This window comes from Ictalurus furcatus, chromosome 17 (assembly GCF_023375685.1).
Source record: "Ictalurus furcatus strain D&B chromosome 17, Billie_1.0, whole genome shotgun sequence".
Classification (NCBI taxonomy): Eukaryota; Metazoa; Chordata; class Actinopteri; order Siluriformes; family Ictaluridae; genus Ictalurus; species Ictalurus furcatus.
In genome coordinates, this window is record NC_071271.1 from 7,772,453 (window position 1) to 7,791,295 (window position 18,843).

The 18,843-nt window shown below is 38.2% G+C and overlaps 1 protein-coding gene across 1 annotated transcript; it reads right to left on the reverse strand.

The window, feature by feature from the left end:
* Positions 1-99: 99 nt before the first annotated feature.
* lim2.3 (lens intrinsic membrane protein 2.3) lies at positions 100-1,734 on the reverse strand. Its single transcript, XM_053646595.1, has 3 exons — positions 778-1,734; positions 532-681; positions 100-401 (listed from the first exon to the last, which is right to left on the reverse strand). Exons 1-3 carry the CDS (start codon positions 950-952, stop codon positions 100-102), a joined length of 627 nt encoding a protein of 208 aa, XP_053502570.1. The 5' UTR covers positions 953-1,734.
* Positions 1,735-18,843: the final 17,109 nt, after the last annotated feature.

The window sequence follows — 18,843 nt, forward strand, 5'->3', positions numbered from 1 at the left end:
TAATCATGAGGTAAACAAATGAATTAAAATGTAAGCATCCAGGATCATGTGGTGGATCACGTTCAGACAGAACGATGAGTGGATCTAGGATGAGATGCCTCAGCGTGACATGGGGCCTATCGGTGCATGCATCCGATAAGCACACATGTAGAATATACCTACAAAAAAGGGACAAGATGAGTCTCCAGTAACTACTTTATAGATAAACCAGGCATTGTATTGTATCTGTTCAAATTTATATAGAATGTTTATAAAATATACTATACCTGAAAAGAATGTAAGCACTACTGACACCCAGCCCATTATATATGACCAGGAGAATCTCCAGTTACCATATCGCTTCCCATAGTAGTTCACAGTCACCCCAGTGTATACAGCCATTGCCAGAAGCACAAAAAAGCCTGAGAATTTTTTTTTTATAGAAGTAATAATTAATAGGAGTAATAAATGGCCTAACCTATTATCTAGATGATTAATATAATTAAACATGCTAATCTACTGAGGTTTAACACCGAGACTGAGCCCACTCACATGAAATGAAATACAGAATTCCGGCAGCAAATGTTTTGTCGAAGCCGCCAAAAGAAGTGTAGTTAATGAAAGCCATGATGCCTATAAGCAGGCCAAAGAAGCATGCCAAGATGGCCAGGATCATGAATGCACGGGTGGCATCCCAGTAAGCTGTATTAGGGTGAAAAACGTTTTGAAGATATGTTGTACTCAGTTAAAAAACAAACAAAAAAAACAAACATATTTTATATAACTCTTACGGCTCACCAATGCTGTCAGAGTGTATCATGCATTTCCCAGGCATGCAGTAGCGCCACAGGCCCTGGTGCATGTAACCGCTGGCCTGGCGATACTGCATCCAGTAATCTGTGGCTGTGGAGACCACCAGCAGTATATTTCCAACTCCAGCACAGAACAATCCACCTCCCATAAAGCTGTACATTGTGCACCTATAGGTGATATGATGAAAGATTTAATGTATCAGCTTACATTTATATAAATTAATTTGTTTTATTTTGCTGTAGGCAAATAGGGCAAATAGTGGCCCTTAAAGTGATTTCACTTACAAAATGTTTAATACTCTTGATTATTATCTAGGAGTACTGAATATTTAAAACATGACTTAGACATTAGCAAACTAGATAGAAACATTTCTCTTTATAAATATCTTAGCTACTTTTTACAACAGTTTAAAAAAAAAAAAACTCAATGAAGTATGCACATAAGTACGTGTACCACATAATCACCCTAATACCACTTCTAGTAAATTTTCCAAATATATAACAATAAAGCTATGTACATACACTCAAAACCTACCTTTATGTATTCTTCACCTACTTTGTTGAATTAAATACTTTGAGGCTCAGTTATACCAGGACAGACAGCTCTTGCACTACCATAGACAGATGTGTTTCTGTTGTGTTCAGGCGCCAGGGGATCACAGCACTGAGGGACAATAGAGCTGCCAGAGACGCAGTCAATCGCTGAAGGGAATTTGCTGAAAATACAAAACCATTTAGCACTAGATTCAGAGGGATACACTAATAGTGATGACAAAGTACTTTTAATTGACAATTTAAAAACATGGATTGTTATATTTGATTATTTTCTCCTTTTGTTTTCCAACAGTAAAGTTATGAACTGGTGCAACTGTAATAAAATTAGGAATATGAAATTTCAGCAGACAGGATGATTTCCTTTTGTGTAACTCACCATTTCATTTGCACTGATGATAAAAGGATTCTATATAGAATAACACACACACACACACACACACACACACACACACACGCACACACACACACACACACGCACATATATAAAATAAAGTCTGGATAATTAACAATTGTATGACTATGCCTCACATTTGATGATAAATGTTCTAAAAAGCCAGATGGCTGTAGAGGTGAAGAAGATTAAACCCAATGATATTTTATTTCAATGGCAGGATTTCTAAAAGAAAATATGAGTACATATAACTCACATTAGATTCATTCAGTTATATTATTAGACCAGACAGTAAAGGGGCAACAAACACAGAAACAGAAACAACAATCTGACTGTATATATCACATGAATGTTCTAATATAAACATTTAAATGTCTAAACTAGTTGCATGAATGTCCATTATGCATATGAAGAATGGACTGGTCCCAATGCTGGAGCGGCTAATTGGGAGAAAGTGGAGGATTCCCTGTGGGCCTAGGCTTGGTGACGCAATAAAGTTCATGTTAGCATTAAAATTTTGAACAACTATTTGCATAGGCTGCCTGCTCCGAGCTGTGTACTCTCTCTCTCTCTCTCTCTCTCTCTCTCTCTCTCTCTCACTCACACACACACACACACACACACACACACACACACACACACACACACAGACAGAGGTATCAATCACGCCCATGAGAGACAATGAGAGCAGTCCTCTAGGATCCCTAATTGGTCGACTGATTCCAGGCTAGTCACATGATAAATGTACAGTTTACAGTTAAACCAGAGAATTCCCTATCAATATGGACAGTAAAAAAAAGAAGAGGGGGAGCAGAAAAATGCCAGATTAATGAAGAAAAAGGCATTAGAGAAAGATGTAAGTAAATGGGCCAAATTTACAGACTTGTAATTTACAACAAGCCCAGATGATAGCAATGCAGCTGCTGTGACAGGTATCTATGCCACTATCTTCTCGCTACATTCAGTTTACTGTTTAGTAATTTGCAAAAAAAATTTGTTTGTTTGTTTATTTATTTATTTATTTATTTAGTTAGTTAGTTAGTTAGTTAGCTACTTAGTTTCAAAATTACGTGGCCATCTACAGTGGTGCTTGTATATCTGTATAAATATGACCTAAAACAGCATCCGATGTCCTAAAAGTAGACAAAGAGAACCCAATTAAAATGATCCAACATTACATATCTGTGAGTGTCAAAAGTCTGTGAACCTCTAGGATTAGCAGTTTAATTTGAAGGTGAAATTAGAGTCAGGTGTTTTCAATCAATGGGATGACAATCAGGTGTGAGTGAGCACCCTGTTTTAGTTAAAGAACAGGGATCTAACACAGTCTGATCTTCACAACACATGTTTGTGGAAGTGTATCATGGCACGAGCAAAGGAGATTTCTGAGGACAGCAGAAAAAGAGTTGCTGAAACTCTTCAGGCTGGAAAAGGTTACAAAACCATCTCTAAAGAGTTGGATTCCACCAATCCACAGTCAGACAGATTTTGTACAAGTGGAGGAAATTCAAGACCATTGTTACCCTCCTCAGGAGTGCAGACCAACAAAGATCACTCCAAGAGCAAGACATGTAATAGTCCACGAGATCACAAAGGAACCCAGGGTAACTTCTAAGCAATTAAAGGCCTCTCTCATATTGGCTAATATTAATGTCCACCATCAGGAGAACACTGAACAATAATGGTGTACATGGCAGGGTTACAAGGAGAAAGCCACTGCTCTTCAAAAAGAACATTACTGCCTGTCTGCAGTTTTCTAAAGATCACAAGCAAGAAGGTTATTTGAAAAATGTTTTGTGGACGGATGAGACCAAAATGTAACTTTTTGGTTTTAATGAAAACTGTTATGTTTGGAGAAAGGAGAACACTGCATTCCAGCATAACCGTATCCCATCTGTGAAATATGGTGGTGGTAGTATCATAGTTTGGGCCTGTTTTGCTGCATCTGGACCAGTATGACTTGCCATCATTGATGGAACAATGAGCTCTGAATGATATCAGTAAATTCTAAAGAAAAATGTCAGGACATCTGTCCATGAACTGAATCTTGATAGAAGGTGGGTCATGTAGGAAGACAATGACCCTAAGCACACAAGTCTTTCTACCAGAGAATGGTTGAAGAAGAATAAAGTTCATGTTTTGGAATGGCCAAGTCAAAGTCCTGACCTTAATCCAATAGAAATGTTGTGGAAGGACCTGAAGCAAGCAGTTCATATGAGGAAACCCACCAACATCCCAGAGTTGAATCTGTTCTGTACTGAGGAACGGGCTAAAATTCCTCCAAGCCGATGTGCAGGACTGATCAACAGTTACCAGAAATGTTTAGTTGCAGTTATTGCTGCACAAGGGGGTCACACCACATACTGAAAGCAAATGTTCACATACTTTTGCCACTCGCAGGTATGCAATACTGGATCATTTTCCAAATAAGTAAATGGCCACGTATAATATTTTTTGTCTCATTTACTTTTAGGACTTGTCTGAAAATCTGACGATGTTTTAGGTCTTATTCATGCAGATATATAGAAAATTCTTTCAAGCACCATTGTAGACGTGAAAGATATTTGCTATTTTTGTAGTTTCTGAGAAGCCCTATTCATACTTGTATTACTAGTGGCCTACTGAGTATGTTTATCAATAGAGTAGTACATTTCAAAACAGTTCAGCTGAAAGGAAATAAAGTGGCAGTTTAAGCATAAAATTTTATGTCAGAATTGTCTTCAATAATGTCCTCATTTGAAATTAGCTGTAGCCTTTTATATTTATTTTTGGCATATTATTTTTATTCTTTCATATATATTTGTGTTGTAGTAATTGGTGCCTACTGTGCAATATCTTTGAAAAAAAATAATCCAATAACTGCGGATTTGTCATTGTGAACATCCCAAGTGAGCGCGTGGGCCACTCAGATGACATACCCAGGCTGAAAATCAGTCCCAGCTCAGTCCTGACTAGTCCATTTAACAAACCCCACTTATGTGCAGAATGGAGTGTGTGAACTCATTAGTATAATGAAAGGCCCAAAATATTGCACTGATATGTAATTATTACTTTTAAGTTTAGGTGCATAAATGAGTTAGGTAATTACATTTAATACTCAGTGATTAGTGCCTGTTCCCATCCTCATCTTGCTCCTTAATCTTATCAAATGCTATAATTGCTTTGTAATTGTGAGAGGGAAGGGATAAAGTATCAGAGACTCTGCAATGTGAAATCCAAAACTGACAAGATGTCATTATTAATTGTTTTGTAATAAAAGGTAAGGAGACATGCAGTTGGTGTTACCACCAAAAGAGGGGGGCAACTTCCATCTATCCAAAAGTCTAACGCCCTGATGATAACTTTACATTACAAGGGAATCTCAATATGGAGCAGATGGTGCAATGACACGTATGGGCTGGCCTGTGGATTGACAGCTGACTTTTGTGGTAAGACATGCACCACTTATGTATATCACCATGCATGCCCAAGCAAAAAAAATGGGCCATTGACTGGTGTAGTTTTATCCACCCTAAGGTGAATTTCTTGCATCTTTTAGGGACCAAGAACTGGATCACAGTTTCTCCTATTTAAGTGTCCCCACCTAGTTACGGACACACAATATACCAGGAAGTGTGCCTTCTACCAAGGCTGTGCAAAACTCACACCAGAGTACTTGCCGTGACAAGTCCAATACCAGCTGAAACAAACCCCACCCACTACATTCCCAAAATTACTTACTGGGAAAGGTGGGGACTAACTACCAACTTTGTTTTATGCTTTTTGACCATATGTACAATTTGGAATGGCACCAGTGGATATTTTTGAACATCCCCATTTAACACACCTCACCTCCCAACACTTTTCCAATATCTTAAATGAGGCTTTTGTGGGTCAGAAGAGCCTAACAGTCCTTCTTACGCCCTGGGGGCGGGCGGGGGGGGGGGGCATTTGAGTCAGCCAACATCCACTATGCACCATGTCAGGGCTCCTCATAGTTCTTCTAGTAGGCTCCCATACTGTTGTTGTGGGGCTCGTCCCCAAATACCTCCCTCGCAGTACAGACCCATAGTCAACTTTGCTCCACTTACTACAATTTAGTGTACATACAATATATTGTACATTGTAAATAATATTTACATTCTCTTGTAAACTATGACAAGATGGCCTTTTTTCAGCAGTTCTCACTAATACCTTTTGAGTTACAAAAAAAACCCCAACAACTGGACACTATTTTAGTTTCTTTCTTTTTACATTTGGAGCCTGCAAGAGCCCTTAAGCCTGTATGGAGTAAGAAGTGAAGAAACATCTGATTGTCCAGTGTGTGGCCTGTGTGGCCATCTGTGTCTCATTTCACCAGCATGCCTACACTGCATGACTGATGGCTGGCAGCTTTCTGAGTACCAGCCAGATTATCAAACACCATGAGAAACACGCTGTGCTCTACACTGCACGCTGCATAAAAACACTGTGTGTTACCATCTGTCAGTAAATGTTGACTATACAATACAAACTTTAACGTACTAAATAAACTCCTTATGACCCACCTCCAACTTCCAGGCATATGAGCGGAAATGATATGAGAGAGAACTACAGACATAGTAAATTACAGGACTGGTCATCAGTAGTGAATAAAGTTATCATCACCACCTTTGGCAACTAAAATGCTGGTTGAAATGGTGGGGTTATAATAATAATAATAATAATAATAATAATAATAATAATAAATATTTATTCTAAGTATGGCAAACATTAAAAAACACACACACACACATCCACACTGCCACATTCATTCATTACTAGAGGCAGTTTATTATAGACAGTCCACCTACTGTACTGGCACGTTTTTGGGAGTTAAGAGGAAACCTGAGGAAATCCAAACGGACATGTGACATGTAAAACATAGTAACGTGAGCTCAGGGTTACACAGACACCCTGGAGCTGTGACGTGGCAGTGCTACCTGTTGTGCCATCCTGCTGCCATGCATATAAAGTACTGTTGATGGGGGAATTTTCATCCTGGATAAGACCACTCCCATCAAGATAGAAATATTTCATAATAGGATAAAGGTGATCAGTCAGAATAACTTTGTATTGGTTTGCAGTGATGCTTCCCTCTAACAAGTGAACAAGTGCACCCAATTTAATTCAATAAAGTAAAGCTGATCACACCTCAATCCTTCTTCTCCCTGCATATAAACAAAAACTCAAACAGGACATTTTGTCACTGTTGTCAGGAGGCTATCTTCACAGTTCAGGACTGTTTCTGAAAATCTGTATCAAATCCTTTCTGAACCTTGTCTTAACCCTTAAGTTAAGGTTAATTCTGATGTCAGGGCCAAACTTAGAGCTCGAACTTCAGCTTACAACTCCGGGGAACAGGAAAGCCAGGTACAACCTTCAGAAGAAGAAGAGCCTTTATTTGTCACATATACATTACAGCACAGTGACATTCTTTTTTCACATATCCCAGCTTGTTAGGAAGCTGGTGTCAGAATACACATTCCCTGGAGCAGAGGCTTGTTCAAGGGCCCAACAGTGGCAACTTTGCAGTGCTGGGGTTTGAGCCCCTGTCCTTTGGAGCAGTAACCCAGCACCTTAACCGCTGAGCCGTCACAAGGATCTGACCTGAAGTGCATGTGGAATAGTTTGCGCTCTATCACAGACTACACAGGTGGGAAAATCTGCAATGGGGGACTATCTTCCTCACTACCTCATGAGCCATAACCTGCTATGCTCGGTTTGATTCAAGCAAGAACTTCCCTGCAGTGAAACTACCGGTGGACAGCAAAGGCTTGGAAAATCCCCACAGACCACAATCACCCAGCATACAGATCACCAAACTGCCATCAGGCAGACAGTACTACAGCATTCAATCCAGAACCAACAGGCTGAAGAACAGGCCATCAGGATCCTGAATAAACTGTAATCCACTCATTACTCTTCCTCTCTGTCACTCATGCCTCCACTACCTACCACACACTGATCACCTCACTGACAGCTCAAGGACAACCTCTTCACATGTTTCTGTCACTTTTCTGCATGTTGCAATATTTCTAAGAGCACTATTACCACTTCACTGTTACTAAGGACTAAGTCTTGTCTGTAATATAATATCAGTATATTGCTATATTGTACATATTTATTATACATTACACATACTACTACATCTCATTTTATTGTATACTTTTTTATTTGCTACTTTGTACTGCTGCTTCATCTGTGTATTATACACTACAGCTGCAAACCACTACTATTTATTTGACTACATTTTGCACTCTTATTCACATACTGTGACTGCACGTATTCCAGTGTTTACAGTTAGGATCTGCACCTTACTTACATACTATCTATATGATCTAGGCTCACATACCATACATACCTATATAGTCTGCATATTTTGTATAGAAACTGTATTTGTAAATAATGTATTTCCCCCTTCTATCCTCTCTCCTCCCCCCTTTTTATTTTCTGATGTTTCTTTTGATATTTCTTTTTGTATTGCACAGCTGTAGAGTACCTGAGCCTCACAGCAAGCATTTCAGTGTACAATTGTCACTGTCACAAAGCAGCATAACAGAAATCCAGATGTAGAGCAAGCCAGCAGCAACAGTGGCGAGTCCCTGAAAAATAAAGCACCAAGCAGAAGTAGAGCATCAGGATGAATTACGAGAACTGGATGGCATGAGGAGCCACAGCAGTAGAAGTGGCACTGGCATCACAACAGGCAGCAGGAATACATATACAAATCGACAGCAATTAAATGTCCCATTTGACCATAACAGTCTATGCCCACTTTAGTCGTTGTTACTATAAAAAAAACTTAATGATGTACGCTCCTGCAATCTTAATTGCTTCATTTTGTCATGAAGCACACTTGTCTGGGAAACATGGTGGCACAGTGGGTAGTGTTGCCACCTCACAGCTCCTGGGTTCAGGATTTGATCTTGAGTTTGGGGTACCTCAGGGTTCTCTGGTTTTCTCCCAGCTCCCAAAAACATGTCAGTACATGGATTGGCTAAGATAAATTGCTCCTAGGTATGAATGAGTGTGTGAACACGTGTGTGCATGGTTCCCTAAACAAACTGGCATCCAATCCAGGGTCTATTCCCGCGCTAAATTCAGTGTTCCCGTGATGGGCTGTGTTGTGCTGAGGAAATTTTTAAAGCAGTAATTCATGTCTTACACTAGATGGCAGCAACTATTTACCTCAATAGAAAACCAACATAATCCACAATCCAGAGTATATCATGAATTTTACTAACCATGGATAGTAGAACTGACTATATTATATACTATATGGTTGACTTGATGTTAATATTATTAATGGTAAATATTTAACCCTTGTGCGTCAATTAAAAATTTTTTTTTACATAGGTCCATAGAGGACAAAAATGTCCATGTCCAAAAACTTTTATAAAAAATATTGTATATTAACAATTTTTTTTTTTACACTTTCACTGACGTCGATTTTTAAAAAAAAATTTTTTTACCATCATCAGTTCTAATCATAATTACCAAACATTCATTCATTTTCAGAATTGTAACCCTTTAAACACTGGTTTGTTTACATAATGTCACATATGTTTGTTTTTTTATGAAAAAAAGAAAAATAGTAATTATTTTTCCATACTAAATGCTAAGCAGAATTATTTCTTTGATTATTACAGTCTTTGTCATTGATTAACAACAACATAAATTTTGATGCATTCATATTTTTTTATGCAGTGTCAGATAAAAAAAACAACTACCACTCAGGTCCATAAAGAAGGGTGACATTTCTGTATTATAAATTCTTTATTCTAATATTTTGAGATACTGGATTTTTGATTTCCATAAACTGTAAGCCATAATAATCAAGATTAAAACAAAAAAAAAGCCTTGAAATATTTCACTTTATGTGTAATGAATCTAGAATATATGAAAGGTCAACTTTTTGAATTAATTTATGCAGGGAAAAAATTCCACGATATTCAAATTTTTTTTTAGATGCACCTGTATTTTCCTCATTGGCTAAACCTGAGGAAATAGTACACAAAGATGTCAGATTTTTTTTTAATCAATGTTTTGAAACCTTGTCAACAAAACAAAAGCGTATTAACACAGAATGCACGATTTCATGCTTAAATGTCACAGCGATTAAATATTGAATGGGTTTTAATGGGGACATTTTTGTCCTTAAGGTATTAACCATAACCAGTATTCCCAGGTTAGGTACAGGAGCCATCATGACCGTGATCAGGATAAAGTGGTTACCAATGTTGAATGAACAAATTAATAAACATTAATATTGTAAGTAATAAATGATGTTAGCTGATCAACTGTTGTTTCTCTTTGTATGTTGTGGACACCACACACCCTTCACATGCATATCAATGTATATTCAGCTCCAAAATTATTGCTACACTTCAGGAGAAAGTGCAAAATTTATATATAAAAATGTACATAAAATTAATATGTAATTTTTATTTAAATGTTAAATGTCTTTTTTTCTGTTAAACACTGATTTCAAAGTTATTGACACCCCAGACAATTACTATATAGTGTAACTTCAGCATCATGCCACTTCCTGCGTTATCTTACAAGGTTGGAAACACATGTACAACAGGTGTACAATGGTGTGTGAATCCTGGTTCTGACAGTTCCTCAACCTCAGCTACACCACTTAACATTATAATTGTTCACAGCTAGAGATTTACTTGGTTCTGTTCCCCAAAATACAAACAACCAGGCTAAGGGAGTTACTAAGGTTGCAAGAATGAATGCTATAAAAGGATAGCACAGTGATTCTCATTCACATGATTGAATGTGCTCATTCTGTGTCCCATGGGCTTCCTATCTCGTGTGTGCTCTCATGAAAGTAACAATCTCCATCTCATGTGACTTTTTTTGTTCCATCGCATGGGAGCCCAATTCTGATGCATGCCTCTAATCTTAACCAGATTTCTGGCAAGCTTTCTAAAAAACAACAAGAATATTGTGCCTTCAAATCATGTCTGTTTTTATAGCTCATATTCAGTTACATGCCGAATGTAGAATGTTGGACCAATAAAATCGAACTGATGACATTTTGCTTGCATTTACTTATGACAATTTTGTCCCATATTTTGGCCTTGCCAATTCCCACCTATAAGCTAATACTATCCTATCACATGACAGCTACCAACCAGGGAGGGTGGGGCAAACATGTGATATGTGATGTCAGCTTAACACTCTTGAAGGAAAGCACTATGTACCCCCTTCCGCATCAATGAGCTCACAGATGCCCGCAATTGGTTAGTGTTGCTGTGATTAACAGGGAGGTTATGCCATCCCTCTAACCCTGTGAGCATGGCCAGTTTGATCTCTTGACTCTTGGCCACAGATGGTTGTGGTATTGTCAGGATTTGCCCTCACATTCTCCCAACGATAGGGAAAACACTTTTCTGTTGTGCCATTCGGGATCCCAGGTTGTCACATTTTAAAAAATAGTATTGTTTTAATTTGAGATGGATAGTTGTTAGAGGATGGGCTTCTACTTTTTCCTGCTCAATTAAAAAAAATCAACTTTATATCATTGTGCATTATGTTTTTGTGGCATTGTATGTATGTATGTATGTATGTATGTATGTATGTGTGGCATTGTCTGCTATGTTTTCTTAAGTATTAAATCATTTTGCCATCGTGAAGAGTGGAAATAATTCTGGAATTTAATGAATTTCTATCTATCAAGCTGCCTAGTGAAGATTATATATACATGTGGGATGCTGTACTGTATATACTTGCCTTTGGGAGGAATATTTTAATTGCCTTTCATCATCGTAGTAAGATCCAGCCTGACTCTATGCAGCCATTCAGAGCTAATTTAAAGTGGCATGCAGGGAATGGCAAATGATTCATGACAAGCAATTCTCAAAGCATTTTTGCTCTTATCGTGGAACCATGGGACCTTAAGTCACTGCATATGCTTCTAAAATGAAAATATTATAAACAATAAGCAGTAAATAACAATTTATGTGCTAGGAGCATTTGCCATAAATGTTTAAGATTAACGCATACTCCTGGGCCAAACACTAGATCACCTGGTTGCTCATTCAGTGCACAACCTGGATCAATACAAGCAAATCCCACATCGCAACAAATGGTCCATTTAGTTCAGGGACTGATTATAATGAATCAGTTAATCAAGTCTCCTATACTGCAGTGCCTTATATGAATTTACTGCAATGACATCTTTCATCTGCAATGCAACAGAAAAGCTATTAAGCTTAATATATCAAAGTATTAGATTTACTATACGCTACCCTATTTGTCTGCATAAAATATGTATTAACACATGTAATGCATTTGTTTCTATGGAGGTTAAAAATGTCTGTCCCATGGTCATCAGGTCAGCATAGTTTTAGGTGTCGAAATGACCTGAAACTATAGTGAACCAGATTGTCCGTTCATTGTGATGAACCCATGTTACTGCATACACAAAGTAGACTTTTCCAGCACATTTTGCTAACATTCTTTTCTTTGTAACCTCAGTTGATCTCACAGGTGTTAAACACTTTGAGTAAGCCTATTGATTCTCCCTGTTGTTCATGGTGTATCACACTGAGCAGGACGTGAATAGGCTTAAATACAAAAGTATTCTGGAAATTGCCTGTGTGGTTTGTGAATAGTTTTTCTAAAATTGACCGTGTGAGCTATAATGCAGGAGTAGTGTGCACACTTCCATTTTTTTTGCGCCTTTGACCTTTTAAGATGCTTGAACAAGCTCTAGGTATGGTCTAAATCACCAGCATAATTTTGCTTGCATTTATTCTAATTCAGAGTGTCTAGTCTTTGCAGAATTAATAAAGGCCTTATAATAGCCTAAAATATAAAGAATTGTGCTTTCTTTTTCTGTGGTAATTATTTTGTATTTCTAACATGACCTTGAATGGCTGACTCTCTGACTGCTTTCAAACACCTCACTTGTTGAGGACATCATATAAGCACACACTTGTTCTCTCACCACTTTCAGCATTTCTAGTCAGGCGAACCATGGCTAATACGTTAACTGGAAAACTGTTTTGTCATGTCTCTATCCATTTATCGGATGCCAACTGGATAACACTCCTGTTTTTTTAAATCGCATGAAAAGCCAAGGTTGCCATCTGGCTTATTGTTCAGTCTGATGCATTGATGCATGCTGACAACATCTTTACACAGCCATCAACTAAACAATAATCACTTAAAAGTTTTCCCATCTCATCGTTCAACTTCTTGATCTGCATTGCCAGCACTGGCACAATCATGACATGGATTTGTATTAAAATGACATTCCAGGTTATAGTACAAACAGTGATGGCTGGTCATGATGGATATAATCTAATAACTAAATAAATAATCTAAATGGAGGGATATAACCTACTATCTATCAATAACTTGACAACTAAACTATTGCGGTTGAGCAATGCATTTGGTCTCATCAACTGCGTAATAAGATCAGTGTAAGGTAAATTATTACACACATAAATTTAAAGACAGATCAGCAGCTGCATTTGTGATTTCTAATTATTGTTATTATTATTTTTGTTACTAGCTTCATGCTGTGTTTCCTCTGAATGCCAAACATGGCAAACAGAAAAGCTGTGACATTTTCTTTCAAACCTATGATTCTTTTTGTCTGTCCTTTTCTGTAATTTCTCATTTGATTGCACAGTTCATGTTCAGTCAAAGTTCAAAGGCATTTTGGCAGAAAGTAAATAATCTACTTTGTTGGTGTTCGTTACACTGTGACTGTATTTCACATGCACCTCCTTAATCACTGATGATGGCATATGTGTCAGCAAAGCTAGCTGAAAAATATCAGCCGAAACAGAGAGCAAATCTAGGGGGTGTTTCACTCTGTGTGAACCATCTGACATGACTGTCACAAATAGGCTGCACTATATACAGTCTGGGCTAGAAGGAAATCAGCCCTAAAAACAAACAATACAAACAAACAAAAGCACACACTGTGAGTGAAGGGTCTGCAGGTTGAAAGACCTTATAGCTGAGAGAGATCAGAGGAGAATGGCCAGACTGGTATGAGATTATCATGGGCACAAACTCACCAAATCTGGACTGTTTCTGGACAGGCTGGAAAAAGACCAGGTGATTTTTTTCTAATCTTCACCTGTCCAGTTTGGGTGAGTCTGTGCCCATGATAGCCTCAGATTCCTGTTCTTGGCTGACAGGAGTGGAATTTGATGTTGTAGCCTATCAACCTCAAGGTTCCATGTCATACTGAGATGCTTTTCAGCTCACCACAGTTGTAAAGAATAATTATTCGAGTTACTATATCCTTCCTGGCAGCTCAAATCAATCTGGCCATTTTCCTCTGAACTCTCTTTTTAGTAAGGTATTTCCACACACAGAACTGTCATTCACAATTTTATTTTGCACCATTCTGTGTAAACTCTGGAGACTGTTGTGTGTAAAAAACCTAAGATTATTATTATTATTATTATTATTATTATTATTATTATTATTATTAATGACTTTTTCTGAAATACTCAAACAGCCCATCTTGTACCAATATCCATGCAATGATCAAAGTCACAGAGATATCCCTTTTTTTTCATTCTGATGTTTTTCATTAACTGAAGGGTTTGATCTGTATCTGCATGATTTTTTTGGACTGTGCTGTTGCCACATGATTGGCTGATTAGATAAGTGCATGAATGTCTCAGTTTACAAGTGTTTATAATGAAGTGGATGGTGAGTGTATTTATTACTTTATATAATATATCCATTAATATAATACGTTTCAGTGGGAAAAACAGATATTCAGTCCTGCAACAAACTTCAAAATCACAATTGGATCAGGCCTCCCTTAACTTTCGTTATTTCATACATCATATAAAAATGAATAATTCTTTTATATTATTCAGAACAGTCCTTAGTGAGCAAAGAAAATCATTTCTGATTCTTCAGATCCAGATTATCATGTTTTTCTACTATTTCCTTCTGGGAGCCACTAGTCAGGTCATTAATAACTAAGACATTCAATTTCCGAGCTAGATTCCTATAAAAACATTAAACTTTCTCTCTTAGATAATACATTACTGGGAATTTGCACTTTGCAGTCAGTTTATAAGAATTAATTTGTGAATTCCTAGCCTTCATCCTGTTAACTGTATTGTGCATCTATGAGAGGGTTGCATTGTGTTATGTTATATACGTAGATGTACATATACATATACTATGACACCTGACCAATCATACCCATGTGTCTTTGTTGAACATCTCATTATAGATTTTTGTCGACCCTTTGCTGTTATAATAACCTCCACTCTTCTGGGGAGGCTTTCCACTCGATTTTGGAGTGGGGATTTATGCTCATCAGACACAAGAGCATTAATGAGATCAGGCACTGATGTCAGATGAGAAGCCCTGGCACTGAGACAGAGTTACAATTCATCCCAAAGGTGTTCAGTGAGGCTGAGGTCGGGGATCTGTCCAGGCCACTTGAGTTCTTCCAAACCAGCCTTGGCAAACCATGTCTTCATAGAGCTTGCTTTGGGCACAGGAGTACAGTCATGCTAGAACATTTTTAGGACTGTTAGTTCCAGTAAAGGGTTATTCTTAATGCTACAGCATACAAAAACATTCTAGAAAATGGAGTGCTTCCAACTTTGTGCCAACAGTTTTGGGAAGAACTACATATTGGTGTGATGGTCAGGTGTCCACATACTTTTGGCTGAATAATGTAATATCTGCTAATATCTGAAGAGAAAAAAATCTTCAGAAGAAGAAACTGGGGGAGGGAGTGAGTGAGATATATACTTCAGACATTAAAAGTTACCGTTTTAATGACAGCACACATGCGTCTTGCATATTTTTTGGCTTCCAAGGGCACAGGAGCAACTCAAAATTACAAAGTGTCTGAGTGATTACATTTGACATTTTCATAATAATGCTATTAGATTTCACAGATTTTTATATATCGATCTTTATTGGTAGAAACAACCATGTGACTGATAGAACTAACTGCAAATATATTTTCGCTCTTCATTGTCGCTGGATTTTATGTCAGTATTTTAATGGTAGTGTCACACACATGGAGAATTGGATACATTTGTGCCTGATTTCTGAACGCCAACAGTCAAAAATCCACAAACATTAAAAACATGATACGTAGATATCGCACTAATGTACAGATTGAATGGTGCTGCAGCTCCCCCTAGCGGTGGTTGCATAGCATCTTAGAGGCAGCAGTAACTATAAAAAGTTCAATAAATAAACAAATAAGGTCAAAACAATGGATAAAATTGGTTAATCAGTTGTTTAGTCAATAGTGTTTGTTTATTCAGCACATGCAATAGCAGGAAGCCTAACACTAATGGGTTTGTTGGCAACACTGCTAACACAGTTAGTGTATGAATAAGTTATTTGTTTTTTGGTGTGTTTTTTTAACTGGACAGTTGAAGAGTAGAAAAAAATATCACCTGGTCTTAATTCATACTTCAACTGTCCAGTTTGGTTGAGTCTGTGCCCAGGATAGCCTCAGATTCCTGTTCTTGGCAGACAGGAGTGGAACCTGATGTGGGCTTCTGCTGTTGTAGTTCATCCATTTCAAGGTTGGATGCTTTGTGCATTCTGAGATGCTCACCACAGTTGGAAAGAGTGCTTATTTGAGTTACTATATCTTTCCTGGCAGCTCAAAACCAGTCTGGACATTTTCCTCTGACCTCTCTTATCAACAAGGTGTTTCCACCCACACAACTGTTTCTCACTTAATATTTTTTTTAATTTATGCATCATTCTGTGTAAACTCTAAAGACAGCTGTATGTGAAAATCCCAGGAGATCAGCAGTTTCTAAACAACTGCTGCAGCAACCATGTCATGGTTAAAGTCACAGAGATCACATTTTCCCCCATTCTGATGACTGATGTGAACATCCTGAAGCTCTTGACTTGTACAGTACATTTGGAAAGTATTCACAGCACTTCACTTTTTCCACATTTTGTTATGTTACAGCCTTATTCCAAAATGGATTAAATTCATTATTTTCCTCAAAATTCTACAGACAATACCCCATAATGACAACGTGAAGGAAGTTTGTTTGAAATCTTTGCAAATTTATTAAAAATAAAAAACAAAAAAAGCACATGTACATAAGTATTCACAGCCTTTGCTCAATACTTTGTTGAAGCACCTTTGGCACCAATTACAGCCTCAAGTCTTTTTGAGTATGATGCTACAAGCTTGGCACACCTACTTTTGGGCAGTTTCTCCCATTCTTCTTTGCAGGACCTGTCAAACTCCATCAGGTTGGATGGGGAGCATCGGTGCACAGCCATTTTCAGATCTCTCCAGAGATGTTCAATCAGGTTCAAGTCTGGGCTCTGGCTGGGCCAATCAAGGACATGCACAGAGTTGTCCTGTAGCCACTCCTTTGTTATCTTCGCTGTGTGCTTAGGGTCGTTTTCCTGTTGGAAGATGAACCTTCGCCCCAGTCTGAGGTCCAAAGTGCTCTGGAGCAGGTCTTCATCAAGGATGTCTCTGTACACTGCTGCATTCATCTTTCCCTCGATCCTGACTAGTCTCCCAGTTCCTGCCGCTGAAAAACATCCCCACAGCATGATGCTGCTGCCTGGTTTCCTCCAGACATGATGCTTGCCATTCAGTCCAAAGAGTTCAATCGTTGTTTCACCAGACCAGAGAATTTTGTTTCTCATGGTCTGAGAGTCCTTCAGGTGCCTTTTGGCAAACTCCAGGCTGGCTGTCATGTGCCTTTTACTGAGGAGTGGCTTCCGTCTGGCCACTCAACCATTCAGGCCTGATTGATGGAGTTCTGCAGAGATGATTGTTCTTCTGGAAAGTTCTCCTCTCTCCACAGAGACACGCTGGAGCTCTGTCAGTGTGACCATCGGGTTTTTGGTCACCTCCCTGACTAACGCCCTTCTCCCCCGATCGCGCAGTTTGCCCGGGCGGCCAGCTCTAGGAAGAGTCCTGGTCTTTCCAAACTTCTTCCATTTATGGTTGATGGAGACTACTGTGCTCATTGGTACCTTCAATGCTGCAGAAATGTTTCTGTACACTTCCCCAGATCTATACCTCAATACAATCCTGTCTCGGAGATCTACAGACAATTCCTTGGACTTCATGGCTTGGTTTGTGCTCTGACATGCATTGTTAACTATGGGACCTTATATAGGCAGGTTTGTGCCTTTCCAAATCATGTCCAATCAACTGAATTTACCACAGGTGGACTCCAATCAAGTTGTAGAAACATCTCAAGGATGATCAGTGGAAACAGGATGCACCTGAGCTCAATTTTGAGTGTCATGGCAAAGGCTGGGAATGCTTATGTACATGTGCTTTTTTGTTTTTTATTTTTAATAAATTTGCAAAGATTTCCAACAAAATTTTTTCACGTTGTCATTATGGGGTATTGTTTGTAGAATTTTGAGGAAAATAATGAATTTAATCCATTTTGAAATAAGGCTGTAACATAAAATGTGGAAAAAGTGAAGCACTGTGAATACTTTCTGGATGCACTGTATCTGCATGACTGGCTGATTGGATAACTGCACATATGAGCAGGTCTATAGGTGTTCCTATTAAAGTGGACAGTAAGTGTATAGAATAACAGAACTTTGGTTGCATACTGACGTCATGCATGCAGATTTCCCTCTCTGAACATTATAAAATATAATTTTAAAGATAGATTGTCAAGGCTTTCAGGTAAAAACAGTATCTGAGCTGTATTCAATAGTTTTGCTTCATTCCCATTTGAAGTTCCAGTAGTGTCTGGCAAACTGAAGATGCTTGCGTTTGTTTTTGGTTGAGAGTAGAGGCTATTTTCTTGAAACACTTCCAAACAACCTGTGGTGACGTAGGTGACTTCAGATTGTAGTTTTTTGAGACTTTCTGACCCCAAGACGTAACTAACTTCTGCAATTCTCCATCTGTGGCCCTTGGAGATTTTTTGGACACTTCACAGTGCATTTAGACAATACAGACACACGACCAATTCCAGGTTGATTCATAACATTTCCAGTTGACTGGAACTCTTAATTATTGCCCTGATGGTGGAAATGGGCATTTTCAATGCTTGTACTATTTTCTTATAGCCACTTCCCATTTTGTGAACAACCTTTTGCCACACATCACAGCTATATTCC

Bases quoted from the DNA above. Each gene is read 5' to 3' on its own strand.
- lim2.3 (XM_053646595.1), bottom strand. From the start codon at position 952: ATGTACAGCTTTATGGGAGGTGGATTGTTCTGTGCTGGAGTTGGAAAT. The intron at 682-777 runs GTGAGCCGTAAG...ACCCTAATACAG, and splicing joins GATACACTCTGACAGCATTG to CTTACTGGGATGCCACCCGT. The intron at 402-531 runs GTGAGTGGGCTC...AAAAATTCTCAG, and splicing joins AATTCTGTATTTCATTTCAT to GCTTTTTTGTGCTTCTGGCA.